The sequence below is a fragment of the Chelonoidis abingdonii genome, chromosome 1, assembly GCF_003597395.2.
Source record: "Chelonoidis abingdonii isolate Lonesome George chromosome 1, CheloAbing_2.0, whole genome shotgun sequence".
Taxonomy (NCBI): domain Eukaryota; kingdom Metazoa; phylum Chordata; order Testudines; family Testudinidae; genus Chelonoidis; species Chelonoidis abingdonii.
The window spans coordinates 316,888,984-316,908,274 of NC_133769.1; the positions used below are offsets into that span (position 1 = coordinate 316,888,984).

At 46.8% G+C, this 19,291-nt stretch overlaps 1 protein-coding gene across 1 annotated transcript in view; it reads left to right on the plus strand.

The window, feature by feature from the left end:
- Positions 1-19,291, plus strand: part of WDFY2 (WD repeat and FYVE domain containing 2) — a 138,003-nt gene that overhangs the window by 110,499 nt on the left and 8,213 nt on the right. The window contains exons 8-11 of the mRNA XM_032778302.2: positions 1,707-1,812; positions 6,425-6,526; positions 8,227-8,357; positions 10,708-10,816. Of these exons, the coding sequence (XP_032634193.1) occupies positions 1,707-1,812; positions 6,425-6,526; positions 8,227-8,357; positions 10,708-10,816 (448 nt within the window). The remainder of the gene's footprint in view (positions 1-1,706; positions 1,813-6,424; positions 6,527-8,226; positions 8,358-10,707; positions 10,817-19,291) is intronic.

Below are 19,291 nucleotides of genomic sequence, written 5' to 3' on the forward strand. Positions count from 1 at the left end.
ATCCATGAACCCGGGTTGGGAGGTTATTGGCTCCAGGGTGGTAAACAGTTCCTGGCTGTCGGGGAGAATGGTTTCTCTATTTCCATGCTGTGCGCTATCCGCCGCCTCCTCCTCCATCTCATCTTCCTCATCTCCAAAATCCTCATCCCTGTTGTGTGAGACTCCCCCCTTGCAGGTGTCGAAAGACAGGGGTAGGGTAGTAGTGGCACCCCCCACTCAGAATTGCATGCAGCTCATCGTAGAACCAGCATGTCTGGGGCTCTGACCCGAAGCGGCTGTTTGCCTCTTTGGCTTTTTGGTAGGCTTGCCTGAGCTCATTAATTTTCAGGCGGCACTGCTGTGGGTCCCTGTTGTAGCCTCTGTCCATCGTGCCCTTAGAGATTTTTTTCAAATATTTTGGCATTTTGTCTTTTGGAACCGAGTTCTGTTAGCACAGATTCGTCTCCCCAAACAGCAATCAGATCCAATACCTCCCATTCAGTCCATGCTGGAGCTCTTTTGCGATTCTGGGACTGCATGGTCACCTGTGCTGATCAGCTTGCCATGCTGGCCAAACAGGAAATGAATTCAAAAGTTCCTGGGGCTTTTTCCTGTCTACCTGGCCAGTGCATCTGAGTTGAGTGCTGTCCAGGGCAGTCACAGTAGAGCACTCTGGGATAGCTCCCGGAGGCCAATACAGTCAAATTACATCCACGCTACCCCAAATTCAACCTGACAATGTTGATTTCAGTGCTACTCCCCTCGTCGGGGAGGAGTACAGAAATAGATTTTAAGAGACCTTTAAGTCAACAAAAAGGCTTTGTCGTGTGGACAGGTCCAGGGTTAAATTGATTTAACGCAGCTAAATTCGACCTAAACTCGTAGTGTAGACCAGGGCTCCATGCACTAACTCCCTCCCCCCCCCCTTGAAGATCCATTTCTTCTGGAGACCTCCCCAAAAAAGACCAGTGCAAGAAAACAAAGTGAGCTCAAGTAATTCCTTCCCCCTTGGTCTCCTAGATCGTAAGTTTTCTGGGCCTTGATATTTCCCTCTTCTGTAGAGCTGAGCGCACTTTTTTTTTCATATTTTACAAAGATTACTAAAAGGAGGAATAGTCCATTTTTCTAAAACTTAAATCTCAAAATGTTAGGAAGATCTGGGGCAGCCTTATCAGTTCTATTCTATTTGAAATTCTTTTAATTTGTTAGTGTTAGATTTGAATGCTCACAGCAACATCTTAGAAACTATTTTTCTCTTCAAGTTGCTAGAAAACGTTGGGTTTTACATTGCTTCATTCACAGGCACCATGTGGGGATTTAACAAATTAACCAATAACTGACACATTTGTTCTGAGAGAGCGTGAGCATTGTACCATAGTGGTTATAGGTATTTGGGACTGTATTCTCAGAGGTCATTAAATTACAATGCAACCATGGCTTTCAAGGAAGCTAAGATCTCCAACCTAACTAACTGGAAAAGTAATAGTTATGTCTGGAAACTAATCTTGTTTTAAATCCTCCTCTAATAAGTGGTGTGCTACCCAATGGGGACCAAATTCAGAGGACATGGTACAGTATATAATATATAATCTACTAACTGGAATTGTAGGATTAGTGAATTTTATACATGAATGAGCCAAGAGAGAAAAATATGGCAAACCAGTTACTTTGTCTTGGGACATATCTTTAAACCTTTAACTAACTGATGTTGTATGTTTCTTTTGCAGCGATAAAGTTCAGTGTCTCTCCTATGCTCCCCACACAAGACAGCTCATCTCTTGTGGTGCAGATGGTGGAATTGTTATCTGGAATATGGATGTTGAGAGACAGGAGGTAGATATCTATCTCTTGTTCATCCTCTAAGAAGCTCGGGCCTTTCTAAAGCATGTAATTTGAATCTGATTGGTATCTTTTTAAAGATTAGAAAATAAACTAGTATTTTAGGAATGCTCCAGTTGTTACACATGTGAAGATGTATAGTTTTGTGTGTAATCTAGTAATTCAGGGTAGTTATGTAGCAGGGGGTGTGTTTTATGTATATTGCTAAATAGCGTGTGCTCTGAGTGCTCTGAAAAGTGACTCTTTGAAGAGGACATTGTAATGTGTTCTGTCTGTGTTTTTCAATAACGGAATCCTATGGAGTTAAAAGTGTGCAAGTAGGATTTCTGTTTTTATGCATCAAAATGATTGTTTAAATTTCAGTCAGTTACACTTGTGCAAAATTTAGAGGTAGTGAGATTACACCAAAGTCCTAATCTAATGTTTTAGCAATGACGGGGGGGCGGGGTGTGTGGAAACGCTAGTGACTCAAATCTGTTCGTATCCAGGGCTGTCAGTTTAGCAAGTGAAAGGATGGATGTTTGATTTTTAAACAACCGGTTCTGGAAACTCAGATTGCTATTTGAGTCCATTTTCTTTTTTCTACCTTTGCCAAAAATCACTAAATTAGGCCCTGGGTTACAACTGTGCAATCCCACTACTGCTAATAGTTTTGGACAGGTGTAACTGATTGGCAATTATGCATCAAAGCAATTGTTTATTAAGAGAATAGAATCCTTCTTGCACACTCATAACATATTGGCTTTCTATGGCTAACATAAAAAAAGTAGTAAATTCATTCTGTGCCTTATGTATGCTTGAGAGTAGCCTCAGTTCTGTAGTCTCTGTAGCTGCAATGGTGCTGAACCTTAGGTGTTGACAAGAACATGCAGGGTTTGCACTCATTGTAACTGGGGTAAACCCCGAATAAATCAATCCTTGCAAACTTCAGTTTGTGTAGTCTACCATATGGGGTGTAACTACACTTAACTGCTGAACTGGCCCATTTCTGGAGCATAGACAAGGCCTTAATCACTAAAGTAAGGTCATGCAACTGATATCCACTGTGGGCAGATCTGAGTTACATGACAGCATTTTTAGTCATTCTGTAGTGTGGATCTGCACTTGAAAGGAACACAACCCACATAAAAACTTCACTTCTGTGGGAATTTTTTTTACCATTATTGTTGCTAATGACACCTGAGATTGCTGTACTACCGTAAACTCTCACTTTTGTGCCCATTGTCTGTCTGACTGCTGCTTGTTAATCTGCCATATATGGAATACGCATAGGGACCGTCACCCAAAGAAGAAAGAGGTTACCCACCTATAACTGTAGGTTCTTCATGTGTGGTCCCCATCTGTATTTGCTACCCATCCTCCGCTCCCTCTGTAGCAGATTGATTGAACGAACTGTGGTAAGAATGGGAAACTGGAGAAGTGTCGGCCTGCACCACATTTTGTGCCCGTGGCTCAGAGCATGAGGAGGCCAATGGACACTGCTTGCAAAAAAAATTAAACTTTGGCACATGGCACATGTACATATCCCATCTGTGGAATACAGCTAGGGACCACACGGCTCGAAGAGCCTCCAGCCACAGGTAACTAACTGCTCTTGCCCTTTTGGTGTAACTTCAACATTCAGAAATAACGTATTACTTAATGTTTTACAAAGGCAACTACAAAGCTTTAAAACTGAAAAGTGCTTTGTTATAAAACAAACTGCTTTATTGTGTGTGAGTTGGTTGAAAAGTGGGTAAGAAATATAATTAGCTAAATGAGTGTTTGTAATCAGGTGTTAACAGCTATGTCTATATTGGCTCATTCTTGTTGTCAGGAGGGAGTATATATATATATATTGCTACATTGACTCAAAAACACTAATCCTTAAGATTTTAGTATAACCTCTTTTGCCTTGGGCTATCTTCTGAAGTGCCTTTTTTCTTGAAATGCTCAGGTTATTGCTTTGGTGGCATTTTTCACTGATTAGATTTTCCACTGTGTGTGTGTGTGTGTGTGTGGTATTCACTTTGATATTACCACTTCTACCATGTCTCTGGAATTGCACAAGGGAGGAATTAAGTCATTTTATATTTTAATTCTTGTAAATTATTTTATCTGTCAATCTTAAAAGGCCATAAAGGAACATTTGAAAGAGGCTAGAAGTGGTTTCCATTTTACTACTGAGCAGTTACTGTCACAAGCGATATCTGTCTTTTTCAAATGTTGTGCCTCAGTGCGTAGATGAAAGCCCTGTTTTCTCAGAACACACATCTAATTAAAGACTTGGTTACTTTTAGAAAAGTAGAGTGGGGACTTACCCCTAAAGCAGCTGCGCCTTTGAGTTAACCTAACAAAGCAAGCTGCAGTTCCTTTAGGACTTGTTCGATCGTAGGGCGCTGGAGCGAAGGCTTAAGTTTAAGGATTTCATCAGCTTTACCTTGCTTTTTTGCTTTTGCTAAACTCCATCATAATCTAACCTTATTTAACTATAATGTTGTGCATTTTAATCCTTAATGCTTGATACCCAAGCATCTTCTGAAGCCATTCCTTTTAATTGGGTTTGTACTTAATAAGGCAATCTTCTAAACAAGCAGCAAAGAGTCCTGTGGCACCTTATAGACTAACAGACGTATTGGAGCATGAGCTTTCGTTGCTGAATACCCACTTCATGGGATGCATTGTTTTTTAAACAATCCTCTTCTACACCCAATAGTCAGGAATGGGTGTAAAGTGGATTAATGTGTATTTATATTAGAGCAGCCTTGCAAAAGGTAGAGGTGAGGGGGGATGAGAGAATGCAGCAGCAGCTTCAAGGAGGGGCCCTATTGGTGGGGATGCAGTAGAAAGACAAAGGATAGAGGGAGGGAAACACAAGAGGGGGAAGCTGCATATTGGAGAGGAGTTGTCCTGCTTCCCAAAGACAAACTATGGCAAGGAGGTGAGAGCGCACCTGAAGAGTTCAGGCCCCTGCCAATACTGCTGCTGTCACTTAGTTGTTTCCTGTTGTCTGCTGTCAGCAGGGGGCCTGATAGGGGAAGCATTAGTTTACCAGACTTCCCTCCCAGTAGAGAATTGAGTCATTGTCATCACTCCTCATGTCAGGGCTTGGGTGAGGGTTACAGGCTATTGAGGATAGCCTTTGCTGAGGTTTCTCCATTCCTTACTCCTGGGAGAATTCTGCACCAACAAAATTAAAAATTCTGCAAATTTTATTTGTCAAAATTAACTCTACATAATTGTGTCAGTTTCAGTTATTTTGGTAATTTATTTCAAAATACCTGTCAGCAACTCTGTCTGTAACAATACATATACACCTGCAAATCCTCCAGGAATAGAATTAGAGACCCCTATGACAACCAAGTTCCTGTTTCTCTATCCCCTCCCCCACAGAGCCCAGCTGGGGGGCCCTTCTGCCCAGAAACTCACAACCTTTCCTACCAGAGCCCAGCTGCGGGGGTCCCCCTGACCCAGACACTCTCTCACCTCCTATTCCCCCAGAGCCCAGCTGTAGGACCCCCCTCGGCCCAGACACTCACACCCCCTACCCTCCTAGAGCCCGGGGATCCAGAGGGAGAAACAGACTGATGCTGGGTTCTGGGCTTGCGTGGCGTACCCTGCATACTGTCTTCTTCCTTCAGGGTACGCTGGGAACTGCAGCTGCAGGCAACTCTCCAGTCCACACCCACTCCCTCTCCCCCTGGCCTTGTCTTCTATTTGTGAACTGAGCTCTGCCAGGCCCAGTGGCCCCTAGTGGGTGCCAACATCTCTGCAGTCCATTTCTGTGGGTGGGGGAAGGAAATTCTGAACACACAACATTAATCTCTCTGCAAAATTCTGCCTTGCGCAATAATGCAGAATTCCCCCAGGAGTAACTCTTACCCACTTCGGTCACAGCATGACAAGCATAGCATTAGATCAAACTGCATTAGAAAATACAAGATTTTACTAAAAATAAATGCTAGCTTTAGTATATAAATGTAAAAGCAGGATGGAGCCGACCTTTCTTTTTGTTCAGGCTTGTTCAGGTTCTGCCTGCCATCCCCACACATGAGACTTGAAGCACAACAGTCTGACAGCAGGAGGTTCAGAAAAGCCAATTACAATTAAAAAGATTGAACAAAATTTTCAAACTTTGAGTGTTTAGGCACCTAAAAATGAATGACCTGGTTCTAAGTAGTGCTGAGCACTCACAAGTAGGTCTAGGGAGAGTTGCAGGGGCCCTGGCCTGAGTCTAAGTAGTGCCGAGTACCTGCAACGCTCAGTGGAGCCAGTTGAGAGTGCTCAGGATCACACCATTCATTCCAGGCGTCTGATTTTTAAGCATCCATGTTTTTGTCAAATGTTGGCCTTTCTTTCAGAATAGAATCCTACTTTATGGTGAGAAACGTTCCTCCTGTGTAAACTTTCAGAACACAGCAAAATAAATCCCAGGGAACACTTTGGTGTGGATTTGGGTTGTTTGTTTTGTTTTTTTTAATGACCTTTTGCTGAAAAACTGTTTTTCTAGACAAGTTCAGCATAACACTGTTTAATTTATTGCAACAGAAGCCACATGGCTTGTTCTGCTATTGGATTCCTACCTGAAGCTTTTCTGCTTATTTATCATAACCCTTTTGTGTTACAGACACCAGAGTGGTTGGACAGTGACTCCTGTCAAAAGTGTGACCAGCCTTTCTTCTGGAATTTTAAACAGATGTGGGACAGTAAGAAAATAGGCCTTAGACAGGTTTGTTCTGTTTTGTATTGAGGAAGTAATTTAAGAGAATGATATACCTGATAGTTCAATGAAATATTTTAACATTTTTCAGATGTATAGGAACTTGTTTAACTTTTCCGTTGGCTGCTTGGTGATAAAGGCATTTAGCTACCCTCATTCCAAGAGAGCGGGAGTGGGCAGGTAAAGGCCTGGTGATGGGTGAATATCTTGGCCCTCACAAACAGAAGCACTTTTTGCAATCCATTTCTATAGAAAATGCACCCTGTACATTGGCTTGGGTAAATTTTGAGTTGCATGTGGGTTTAGCGACATGAATCTTACTTAATATCATCAGGAAGATTCTGTACAAACAAACGTGGCCCAAATCTCACGTCTGAAGAGTCAAATGGAACCAGTATAATAGTGTACTAAAAAGGGCATTGCTTTCCCTTCCAAGGCAAGTGTCCATAATTGCTGTTCCAGCTGCTCAGTTATTGGCAAAACTAGTCTACGGTTTGCAGTGTGAGAAAAATGGACAGTGTTAGGTAGCAACTGTCACATTGCCAATGGCATTTCCAGGCCTGTTTTATTAGGAAGGATTGTAGAAAGCTGAGGAGAATCTGCTCACTTGACTTTAGATGGACGGTGTTTACATGGGCAATGTCAGGCATTCAGTTTAACACTGATATGTTATCTGGCCCTCCAACAGTAACCAACGCAGCGTTCCAGTGTTACAAAGCCAGCAGGGAGGGGAAACTCGCTGTCCCCTATAATCCTAATACATGATCCCAGAGCCCAGCTCAGTATGTGAGATCCTACTCTGTTTCGCTTTGCTTGAAGGTATTCCTGGTCCTTTTGTTGAGACTGAAAAAGTGGCAAAAGGGACCAAATGAGCTGCCTGTCAGGAATGTATGTTTACATGTGTGTTCGTATGTCAATCATATTTGAGGAGGCAGAAGGATTTGCCCAGTGTCCTGAATGTAATTGTACAATACTGATAAAAGGATGGTCTCCTAATGATACACAGGCAATTCTTGTAACACTGATGTGGCGTGCATGCATTGATTTGCCCACACACTAATGAGAATACTCTTCCTCACCCCCTTCCCCCCGCACAAAAGAGAATATCCAGTCTGAGGATTTTTGCCTGATCAAAATACCAGGCTGAGAAAAGGTTTCAAAGATCTTTACTCAAGCTAGTGATACAGACTTAAGTAAGTGAAATAGCTGTGATCTAAATTCACCACATCATAATATAACTCTTACGTAGATCTTTTCATCCACCACTCTCAAAATGCTCTAAAAAGGTCAGTATCCCTGTCCCTCACTTCCCCATCTGTGAAATGGGTATAGAGGAAGTGATTTGGCCAAGGTCTCCCAGTGGCCGGAGTCAGAGCCAGGAACAAAACCCAGCTCTCGAGTCCCAGTTCAGTGCTCGGTCAACTAGGCCACACTGCCCCCATTTGGCCGTCGTTAGCTGGCTTACCCCAGATGCTTAGCTGGATGTAGTTGTTAGTGAAAGGTAATGAAATGCAAAATTGAGACTAGTTTTTTCCTACTATTCAGCTTTTTCTCCTTCTGCCCTAAATGGGGGTTCAGAGAACTTGCTGTTGCCACAGGTGAGTTCTGCTGAGGCGAATGGGTGAAGTTAAGAGGAGAAGTTAAGCTAAGCACTGCTGTGCTTTGCTTTTTCCATTCTGACCAATCCTTTTTTGACTTGCCTTTTTCAGCATCACTGCCGGAAGTGTGGGAAAGCAGTGTGTGGCAAATGCAGCTCTAAGCGCTCCTCCATACCACTGATGGGATTTGAGTTTGAAGTGAGAGTCTGCGATAGCTGTCACGAATCAATAACGGATGAGGAGTGAGTCTGAACTATAAGCCTCTTCTGAGGCAACTAGGCTAATGAGTTACAGAACTCCTCAAGCTGTACTCCTGTATACTGCACTCTGCTCAGAGTCAACCAGATGGGAGTGCCACAGAGCTGTATAAAGTGCTTTTTCCTTTATCAGGTCAGACCATCAGTCTCTATAGCTCTGTGTAGCACCAGGACTTTGTATCCTCCTTTATACAACTATAGTGTTCTTGTGACTCAGTTGCTGTGTTCAGTTCTGCGTACTTCATTACCAGAAAGAAAGACAGTTTGGAAGGAGTTTGGGAAAGAGCGACAAAAATGTTCTGGGGGTCAGAGGAATTCATTTAATTAGCTCCTAATTTCTCTTTCTTGTGTGTAACTTGGTAGAATGTCCTGCTGTTTGGAATACTAGGACTTGTGGTACACATCTGTTTTGTATCTGGGGATGCCCCCAAAAATGGAGTGTGGAGAGAGAGGGATTTTTATGCAAAATAAAGAGTTTATTTTGCCTGAGGCTTAAACTGTGGCTTTTACCAAGACTGCAGTACATAGTTGGACACAGTAAGGAAAAACTGAAATATGAAGTCATTTCTAAAGAGGTGGTGCAAAGTAGAAGAATCCTCCAGCAGTGGATTTTAAACAGTCCTTGTTTCTTCCTACCTGTTTCTTTCCTGATGTGCTCCTCCTGAATATGAAAGGGGAGCTGTTTTCACATTTTTGCCTTGTCACAAATCCCTCTGTGGGGAGAGAGACTGTGAACTACATCTCCCAGCCTGTCTTGCCACAGACGTACTTACAAAGTTGGCCACCATAATGGGCTGCACTTCCCAGCCTAACATGTCATTGAGAGGTTCACAGAGATGGTCATCTTGCAGTACTGGTCGGTCTCTTGAGAGATGAAGCCCACCCTGCTTCAGAGATTCCAGCCTGGGGCCAGATGAGCTTCTGTCATAGCACCATACTGTTTCACCAAGGCCTACTCACTTTCCCTTCAGTCAGGGGCAGCTCCAGGCCCCATCACGCCAAGCGCATGCTTGGGGCGGTATGCAGTGGGGGGCACTGTACTGGCCGTCGGGGCGGCATGCCTGCGGGAGGACCACCGGAGCCGCGGGACCGGCAGAGCGCCTCCCATAGCATGTCACCATGCTTGGGGTGGCGAAATGTGTAGAGCCACCCCTGCCTTCAGTCAGTACCTGTCCCATTTGGCATACCACATAACTATTAATTGTAGGAAACTGACTTTTTAGTGGTGTTTTGTTTTTATTTAGTGTGGTAAAGCAGGGTATAATTAGGTGTAGTGGGATGAAATTAAAAGAAACCTCTTTAGGCTAACTAAAAAGAAAAGCTTCCTGAAAATGGAATCCATTAGGCTATAGAATAGGCTTTTTAAGTAAGTGCTGGAAACCCCATTGTTTGAGAAATTTAAAACTAGGCTGAACGAAACATTGGATAATCTGCTGTAGGGAACCATCTTGCCTGGACAGTGGTGATGTACTGGATGATCTCATAAGGTGTCTTCCATTTCTATCTTCTGTGGTTTACTAAAACTCAGACACTCCTGGGGAGATGCACAGTGCAATGCAGTACTGGTCAAGCAAAGATCAAAAGTGCCCTAGTGTCTTCATTGTCCACACGAAGCAGGTACACTCAAGTTTTCAGTATCTCATCTGAAAGATAAGTAACTGCCTGGGAAATTTTGATTTTTCTATCTCTGAAGGAAAAACTATGGTTCCAAGGAACTACAGGTCATCCTTCATAGGGTGTGTCTATACTACACGGTCCTTATGGTGGCATGCAGAGTATGTACACTACACACATCCCTAGCACAGGTATAAATAGCAGTGTAGATGGGGAGGTACTGCTTAGATGAGTAAAGACACCTGAACCCTGTGGGTATGTCCCCTCCACAGCTCACTACACTCCCAAGCAGTGCCTGCCCCCTCTACATGACTAAAAATAGCCGTGTAGCATCCCGCTGCTTCCCTATCGCATGGAAGACTCTGGCAGCAAGGAAAGGCTCTGGCAGAGAGAGGCAGCAGGAAAAGGGTCCAGTAGCAGCAGCAGCAGCTCCCCTCTGCCAGAGCCTTTCACTGACACATGTAGCTTCACACCACAGCATGGGAGCAGCCCACTTTTCACTGCAGCATGTAGCTACAAGCCGCCACTAGTGGTGTGCCATGTAGGCCTAGCCATAGAGAGACCGTGGAGCCATCTCCTCTTGCTCAATAATTAAGTTGAGTCACTGAAGAAAATCAATTACTTACATTAGTGTTCAAATTCTCATTTCCTCCTCTGTGAATAGTTCAGGGCAATACTGCAGTCGCTGTCTCCTTGATTTTGATTTTTGATCTTTCTTTAGACGTGCACCCACAGCCACTTTCCATGACAGTAAGCACAACATTGTCCATGTACACTTCGACGCAACCAGGGGATGGTTATTGACTTCCGGGACAGACAAGATTATTAAGGTAGGACTAAGGAGACTGCTTTAGTTCATTTTCTGTCTTTTTCCACGTCCCTTCCTCCTCCCACATGGTTTCAGGTCTAAGTCTCCCCTTCCTGCCAATAACAGACTCATGGTCTAGAGAATCTCTAGGCTTTTATCATACACTGCTGTTTCTCACTTGGTATTTTTCACAGCCATTCAGATTTTCTGCCCAGTAGGGATCATCAGTGTCCTTCCATTGGGAGTTGCTCTTTCCTTTCACAAGCAGATGCCGTCTGCAATGGAACTGTTCAATCAGGGAGTTGGTACAAAAATTCTCTTGAATGTCACGCTGTCAATCAGAAAACTGTGTTGCTGCAACACGTTCTCCTCTCTAAGTGTCTGGCCTTGTGTTGCTGCCAGCATGGCAGAGGGTGAGAAGACTGTGTCAGATGAAGCTGGTCATTCTGTGCGTGGTATCCAGCAGGCTGGCTGGGACACTGTTTTAACTGACTAATTTTACACCTAAGTCAGTAAGTTCCTTTGCCACTTTCCATCTGAGTAAGGACACTATTATTTCAAACATACACTATCTATTGTAGTATTAGTACTAATAAGGGAGTTGGCAAGAAAAAAATGTGCAAGGCTAATCTGAAATGCCAGTTTCTTCTTTGAAAAATGTTGTTCATGTTCATTCCATGTTAAGTGTGTATGCTTGTCACATACACTGGTGCTGGAAGTTTTTCCCTCAGTGATATCCGTAGGGGACTGGCTCTAGCGCCCCCTGGAGTGGTGCATGTTTGTAGCGGTATGACGGGTGCCACCTGCACCCTCCAACCTTAGTTCCTTCTTACCGCCAGTGATGGCGCTGGAACATTCCTTTGCTTCAGCAAACCTTTTCTTCTGTAGAACTGTTCATTGTGAACCTTTCTATTGTACATACCCCTTATGGAGTCGGCGCTGACACCGGCACTGGAGCAGCCGAGATTGGATTCTGCACCTAGCATCATGGTATTGGTGCAGAGCACCCTGCGGGTACTGTCATCAGACAGCAGTCCACCTCTGTGGCACAACCCAGTAAAAAGAGGGAGAGGTAGTTCTCTTGATCGCAAGGGCAAGGAGAGGGCAGGAGGCGAGCCTAGACCCACAAAGGGTGACTCATCACCTCCAAGTGAGAGTCAAGCCTCAGCTTCAGTTGTGCACGTTTAGCCCATCATGGGATGCGTCAGCCACTTCAGATAGTGGCACGGGAGACCGGCACCTGGCAATGCCATAGACCCAGGGGGCCCTGCAAGTGGGCAACAATATCTTGTCCCTCCCGGTGCCACCCACACAGGTGACAGTAGCTCCCAGGTCTTTGCATCACCACCTCAGTCCCCGTCAGTGTGGCACTGCTCACCACCTCAGGGAGCGTACCACCAGTGCTCGCCCTGCAGAGCCACCACATCTTGGATATAGGGCTACCTTGGTGCTGGTCTCTGGTACTCCAGCCATCACACTGTTGGCTCTGAGCGTTGGTTGCCAATGGTATAGTATAGACCTACTGAGGCACATTCATCCCCGTGACCCCGGTACCAGGAGCATCACTCGCCTTCAGATAGATGCTGCTTCAGCGGAAGCCTCTGTCAGGACTCTCGGTACCAGTCACCAACCTATAGTCAGAGGTCATTGTACCCAGTGTTGACGCTTGTCATCATGGTGTCAGTCACGCAGTTGCTCCCACTCTATGGACCGGCACCGGTCGGGAAGCATTTGGCATGAATAGCCAGGGTACCACTGCGGATCCACCAAACTCTGATGCCGGTCACCAGGATCTTGATGCGGTGGATCATCGCCCATGTACAGATCCCATTCGGAGTGTGGCAGTAGATGCTGCTGGGACCGAGACGCCCGCATCGATGTGGTCCCGGTCTCCAGAACATGGCCTTCCATCCCTAGGTTTGGAGTCAGACTAAGAACCCCTGCAGGCAGGGCAAGGTCCTCCATTGGCACTGCCAGCACTATTTGTGGCCTCAGGATCAATGGCCCATGCCGTGGCGCCCTTGGAACCCATGGGGGTTCATGCAGCCATCCCAAGGTCATAAATCGGTGTCGCGAGTCTGTCACCCTCTGGCATGGTCTGCCACCCACCTGAGACAGAGGCCCGTGGGCATGAGACCCTTTAGATGCAACAGACTGGGGAAGAAGGCCATGCCGAGCAGGGCACAGAGGCAGTGACACCTGCTGTACCTGCATCCTGTTCCTCATCCCTTGATAAGGCCATCATGGGACCCCGCCCACAGTCCCACCAGGATGATGCCAAGGCTCATCAGGAACTTTTGAGGAGGGTAGCCTTGAACTTGGGGCTAGAGGAGCCCTCAGACACCCTATTCAATGTCCTCAGCTCAGCAGCACCACCTAGAGTCACGCTGCCAATACTAGGAGTGGCAAAAATTACCAAGGCCCTCTGGCAGACCCCCTCTCATTACCCCCTATTTCCAAGAGTGTGGCGCGCAAGTAGTGTGTGTCTGCAGGAGGGTATGAATATCTTTATACCCACCCTGCCCCAAACCCATTTGTTGACTACAGACACTACTAACAAGAGAGCCAGGGACAACTGGGGGCTACTCGCAAAAATAAAGAGGCAAAGAAATTGGACCTTTTTGGGGGAGAGGTTTATTATTCATCAAGCCTACAGCTGAGGGTGGCGAATCAGGCCCTATTGGGCCCCTGTGATTTTAATATTTGGCAATTGATGGCCAAATTTGCCGATTCTCTCCCGGAGGACCCCAGAAAAGCGTTCCAGGCCATACTGGAAGAGGGGCGGGGAGTGGTGAGGGCAGCACTGCAGGCAGGCTTGGATGGGGCTGATTCTGTGGCACGGACCATGGCTTCAGCCATAACGATGAGGAGGGCGGTGTGGCTGCAGTCCTTGGACTTGGTGGTGGAGATCCAACAGTACATCCAGGACCTCTCCTTAGATGATCAAGCTCTGCTTGTGGAGAAAACAGACAATAAGCTACACAGGCTGAAGGACTTATGCACTACGCTTTAGACCCTGGGCCTATACACCCTGGGGCAGCAGAGGAAGCGGGTTAAGCCACAGCCTCCTCTCCAGCAGCGCAGTCAGCCTAGCCAAGAGCCCTTCCAGAAGAAAAACAAGGGCTATAAACGCCATCTGGGCCGGCAGCCCTCTACCTCGACACAGGCCGACTCTTCCTGCATCCAGCAGGGGTCGAAGCGGGCATTTTGAGGGTGCGCTGGAGAGTGACATTCCAGCCACTGTCCTGGATCCTGCCCCCCTCTGGTTCTCCAACCGCCTTTCTTTTTTTCTCCTGGCCTGGGCTTCTATAACTTTGGACTGTTGGGTCCTCAGTACTGTGGCAGAAGCTATAACCCTCCAAGTTTTCTTTCTCCCTACCTCCCATCCCTCTTCAGGGACCCCTCTCACAAGAGTCTACTGCATAAGGAGGTGCAAGGCCTGCTACAGGCAGAGGCTGTGGAAGAAGTCCCCCCCTAGACCTCAGGGGCAACAAGTTCTACTCCTGCTACTTTATGATCCCAAAGGTCCAGCGGGGTCTAAGGCCCATCCTGGACCTGTGAGACCCTCAGCAAGTATCTCAAGAAGTTAAGGTTTTACATGGTCTCCCTGGCCTCCATCATCCCCTCCCTGTATCTGGGAGACTCGTAGTTGCTCTCAACTTGAAGGATGTGTACTTCCGTGTAGCAGTCTTTCAAGGACACAATGCACTATCAGTTTGCAGTACTCCCCTTCAGCCTGGCAACGGCATCAAGGGTGTTTACAAAATGTATGTGAATGGTGGTGGCTTAGCTCAAGTACTGGGGTATCCTGATCTACCCGTACCTGGATGACTAGCTGGTCACAGTTAACGCCAGGTCCAAGACACCATCGCGATGCTGCTGAACACATGCAGGAGACTGGGCCTGTTGATAAACAAGGAAGAATCAACATTAGTCCCTGTACAAAGAACAGAGTTTATAGGGGCTGTCGTCGACTCCGCCAGGCCGAAGGCGTTTCTGCCACACGACAGACTCATCACCGGAGTCTCTGGATTCTCTCTCACGACGGCCAGGGTCTGCCTACGGCTGTGGGGCTACATGGCAACATATATGTACATCTACCATGCAATGCTCCAGATGCAACTCCTCCAGCAATGGCTGGCTATGGTCTATGCCCAGTCCAGGGATCACCTGGACAAGGTCGTTACCATTCCACTGGAGGTACTCACCGCGTTGCAGTGGTGGACTAACCCCGGAACAGTTCTGGATGGATCCCATTCTGTTACCAGATTTGCCCGTTACTTTGGGGTATGTTCATTTATTCAGGTAACTCTTCTGTGTGTGTAGGGGGGTGTTCTGTAATTTTATGAATATACTGCTTGTGTCGTGTGTTTTTCATATGGAGCTCTGCTTCTGCCTTCTCCAAGTCTTCTCCCAGTGGAGCTATCCTGCAGGACCTACGTTCCCCAGGGCTGGGTTCCACCAGACACGAAAACACACACGAACATACACACACACACAAACAAAGCACATCTGAGCGGACTGAGTCAATCAGCACTTTCAAGCTGACTCCCTTTTACGTCCCTGGACTCAATGGGTTGGATGAAGCAGCACTTTCAAGCTGACCTCCCCCACACCCATGTGGCTCTGGGCTCAATGGACTGGGTCAAGCAACACTTTCAAGCTGCCACCCTTATGTGTCCCAGATTCAGCATGTCCCTATACCCACATAATAATTGTGCTGGTAGTAACCTACTTGATGAGCAAACCCCACAGTATTTTGGGCACTGCAGGGATCTATAGCTTAGATAAAAGAACTGTTGCTGCAGAGTAAATGGGAGAAGCTAAAAACACAAAAGAGTAAAGTTCAGAGAGAGAGAAGCAGCCAGCTTAACCATAAAAGTTACTTATTGAATAATAGTGATAACCACACAAGGAGGGCTAAACCAACATATATTCTACCTTAGGTATTAACCTTGAATAAAGGAAAACAGGGAGAGAAAGAGGGAATCTCAACCAGTCCATTAGGCTTGAACTGGTCGGGGTTCCCAGGTGATGGTGGTAGCTCAGGGTCCTGAGTGCTGGAGATAGGCAGAGCCGCCAGCATAATCAGTCAGTAGAAGAGGGAGTCCCAGTGGAACTGATGCATAGTTTGGATCTAAGCATCAGAACACTTATTTGAACATAGATAGGGTTTTTTGTAGAGAGATGACAGTGGTTCAAGGGAGAACACTAGATTTGTTTATGGGTAAATTGATGACTCAAGAGTTTTTCTTTAGCCTAGACAATAGGAGCTGATCACTCTTGGCTATGGGTGGTGGTTTCTTCCAGGGAGCTCACAATCCAGCTAGGCTGCTTCAGTGTTTTGGATATCAATCAAGAATTCATTACTAGAATTGGTCTGATAACTGCTGAGCTGGGTGTGGGCAGGCGTACATTCATTAATGTCTGGAGCAGAAATTCCCATGATGCAGTGCTTCCCTGCTTTTTCTGGTCCCAGAGTTCAGTGCTGTTCTCTGTTCTTCATTCTGTATGTTAAACCCTGTCCCATCTTTCATGCAGATGAGGCTAGAGGAGTTGTCTCTGCTGTTCATTCTGTATGCAAATTGAGATGTCTTGTCACCCTTGTCAGGAGGGGTGTAGGTGTGTCTCCCAATGCCATTCACTGCTTTCTGCAAGCCTTTTCTCTGATCGGTTTGGATTCAAGCAGAGTTCTGGTGGGAGGGCATGTCTTTCATGAGTCAGGCTAGATACTGCACCCTGGTTCCCCAGAGCTGACTGGTATCAGTTCAACAGCCCGTGTCCTTTGGCGTCACTGATATTGGATGCCTCAGACCTCAGCTGTGGAGCGCACCTTGGCGCGATGCGGACACGGGATGCGTGGTCCCCAGAGGAGGAGGTGATGCATATAAATGTCAAAGAACTCAGGGAAGTTGGCCTAGCCTGCAGGGTTTTTCTCCTGCAGTTAACTGGCTGAGTGGTTCAAGTGCTGATGGAAAATACGGCCTCGATGTTTTACATCAACAGGCAAGGGGGAGCACGCTAGTCGGCCGTCTTTTAAGAGGTACTCTACCTATGGCATTTCTGCATCCAGCATGTGATCGACCTCGAGGCCTATCACCTTCCCAGCGTCAGGAACACGCTGCCAGATCGCCTCAGTGGGTCTTTCTCACCATGAGTGGTTGCTCCACTCAGAAGTGGTCTAGATGCTTTTCTAGAGGTGGGGAACTCCCCAAGTGGACCAGTTCACCACCAAGCAGAACAGGAAATGTCATGAATTTTGTTCCCTGCAGGGCCTTAGCCTTGCTTTCCCAGGGACCTTTCTCCTATCCTGGTTGGAGGTCCTGATGTATGCGTTCCCGCTCATCCCGCTCATCAGCAGGTCCTGCCAAAGATCCAGAGGGACAAGGCTTGAGTCATTATGATTGCCCCAGCCTGGCCGCGCTAGCATTAGTTTGGTAAGCTGTTGGATCTGGCAGTAGCTCCCCCCTCTCCCCCGCCCTTCCACCCCTGGGCCACTGCCCAACCTCCTGGACCTTCTTTTGCAAGACCACAGTCACCTCCTGCACCCTAACCTCTCCTCCCTCCACCTCACAGTATGGATGCTGCATGGTTGAACCTGGAGGAGCGAGCCTGCTCCAGGGAGGTGCAGCAGGTCCTTTGGGGAAATAGAAAACCCTCCACTAGAGTGACTTACCTGGCGAAGTGGACAAGGTTCTCCCACAGGACATCTGAGCGTAGCATCTTCCCAACACGCTCTTCTCTGGAGTCAAGGAATACCTGTTCCTCCTGAAGAATCGGGGCTTGGCCCTCTCTTCTATCAAGGTTCATCTAGCTACCATCTCAGCTTTTCATCTGCCAATCCAGCGTAGATCAGTGTTCTCACACGAGATGTCCACCAGGTTCCTGAAAGGCCTCAAAAGGCTCTTCCCTCTCATTAGGGATCCTGTGCCGCAATGGGACCTCAATCTTGTTCTCTCCAGACTCACAGGTCTGCTATTTGAACCCTTAGGTGGGAAAGGATACAAGAGCCCATCGTGGAAAATCGCCTTCCTTGTGGCAGTGACGTTGGCTTGATGAGTGTCTATCAGAGATTAAAGCCCTAACCTCAGAACCACTTTACATGGTCTTCTACAAAGACAAGCTGCAGTTGCGACCCCATCTGACCTTCCTGCCAAAGGTGATGTCTTTCTTACATATCAACCAGGACATTTTCCTCACGGTGTTCTGTCCTAAGCCACACACAACCAATGAGGCAAGGCGGCTACATGCCCTGAATGTCCGCCATGCTTTAGGCTACGTCTACGCTACGGGATTATTCTGATTTTACATAAACCGGTTTTATAAAACAGTTTGTATAAAGTCAAGTGCACGCGGCCACACTAAGCACGTTAATTTGGCGGTGTGCGTCCATGGTCCCTTGTGTGGGGAGCTCTTTTCCGTAGGTATCATAGTTTCGCCGGCGTCTTCCGCCTTTTTGCATCTCGGTGTGTGGAAGTTCTGGGTGGAATCATTATTGTCGGGTCGGGTGGATTCTGGGGTTAATGTCGTGCAGTGCTTTCCTTCTCTTGGGAATAAACATCAGCTGACAATCCGTTCGCGCGCTCTGTTTTTTTCGCTGATCTCGGCCGGCGCTGGGCAGAGGCGCGCTATATGCACGGCAAACGCATTGGGAGCCGTTCAGGGCTTTTTTTCCAGGCATGTATGTGTAATGGATGCTTGGCGGACAGAGAGGGCGATACTGCAGTGCGTTACATCAGGCAGTCATATCACTTTTTTTGGCAATGATAGGCAGTAGAGTGGTGTTATGATCGTTCTGGTGGTGACCAGTCTACTGCGGGAGAAGACTGGGCAATGGAGATGACGCGTTTATCTTCGTGCCTCGGCTGCTGTATCTGGTCCAGACCTGTATCAATGACAGTTGGGAGCCTGGTGCAGAAATTCGGTGCTCTGCTCCGGGGGCAGACGGCAATAAGTAAATTTGGGATTGGACTCACTGGGTAGTTTTACGTTTTTTGTGTTCTCTGAGTTGCTAATCCCACTCTTGTCTTATTGCGTTTCTAAGAAATTAGGATCAAGCATCCTTGCCTGTAGATAATGACAAGGGCAAGTGTATTGAGGATCGCAGTGGTGTCTGAGAGCAGATAGTCGGCTTACCTATGTAGGTATTTCACGTCAGAGAGTTGCCCTGCTAACAACCTGCCATGTTGCCGCGGTTCTGCTTTCTGCCTGCGCCAACTATTCCGGGGATTATTGCCGTGGCAGTGTGGTCCTGGCCATTGTTTTGTGCCTGAAAGTTCATTGTCGTGTACAGGCATGCGAAGGAAATAAGAACCTGTAGTGTGTAGTTGACATTAAAATGATGTGGGGAGGGCAGCTCCCGTGCGCGATGGATCACGGTCTAAGGAAGGACATTAGAAGCGGTGTGGGGAGAGCGGTAGCCAGCATGCTGCTGCTAATGGACAAGTCAGGTAGTAGCATGATCTTTTCTGGAGCACACAGTGAAGAGGGAGGGGTG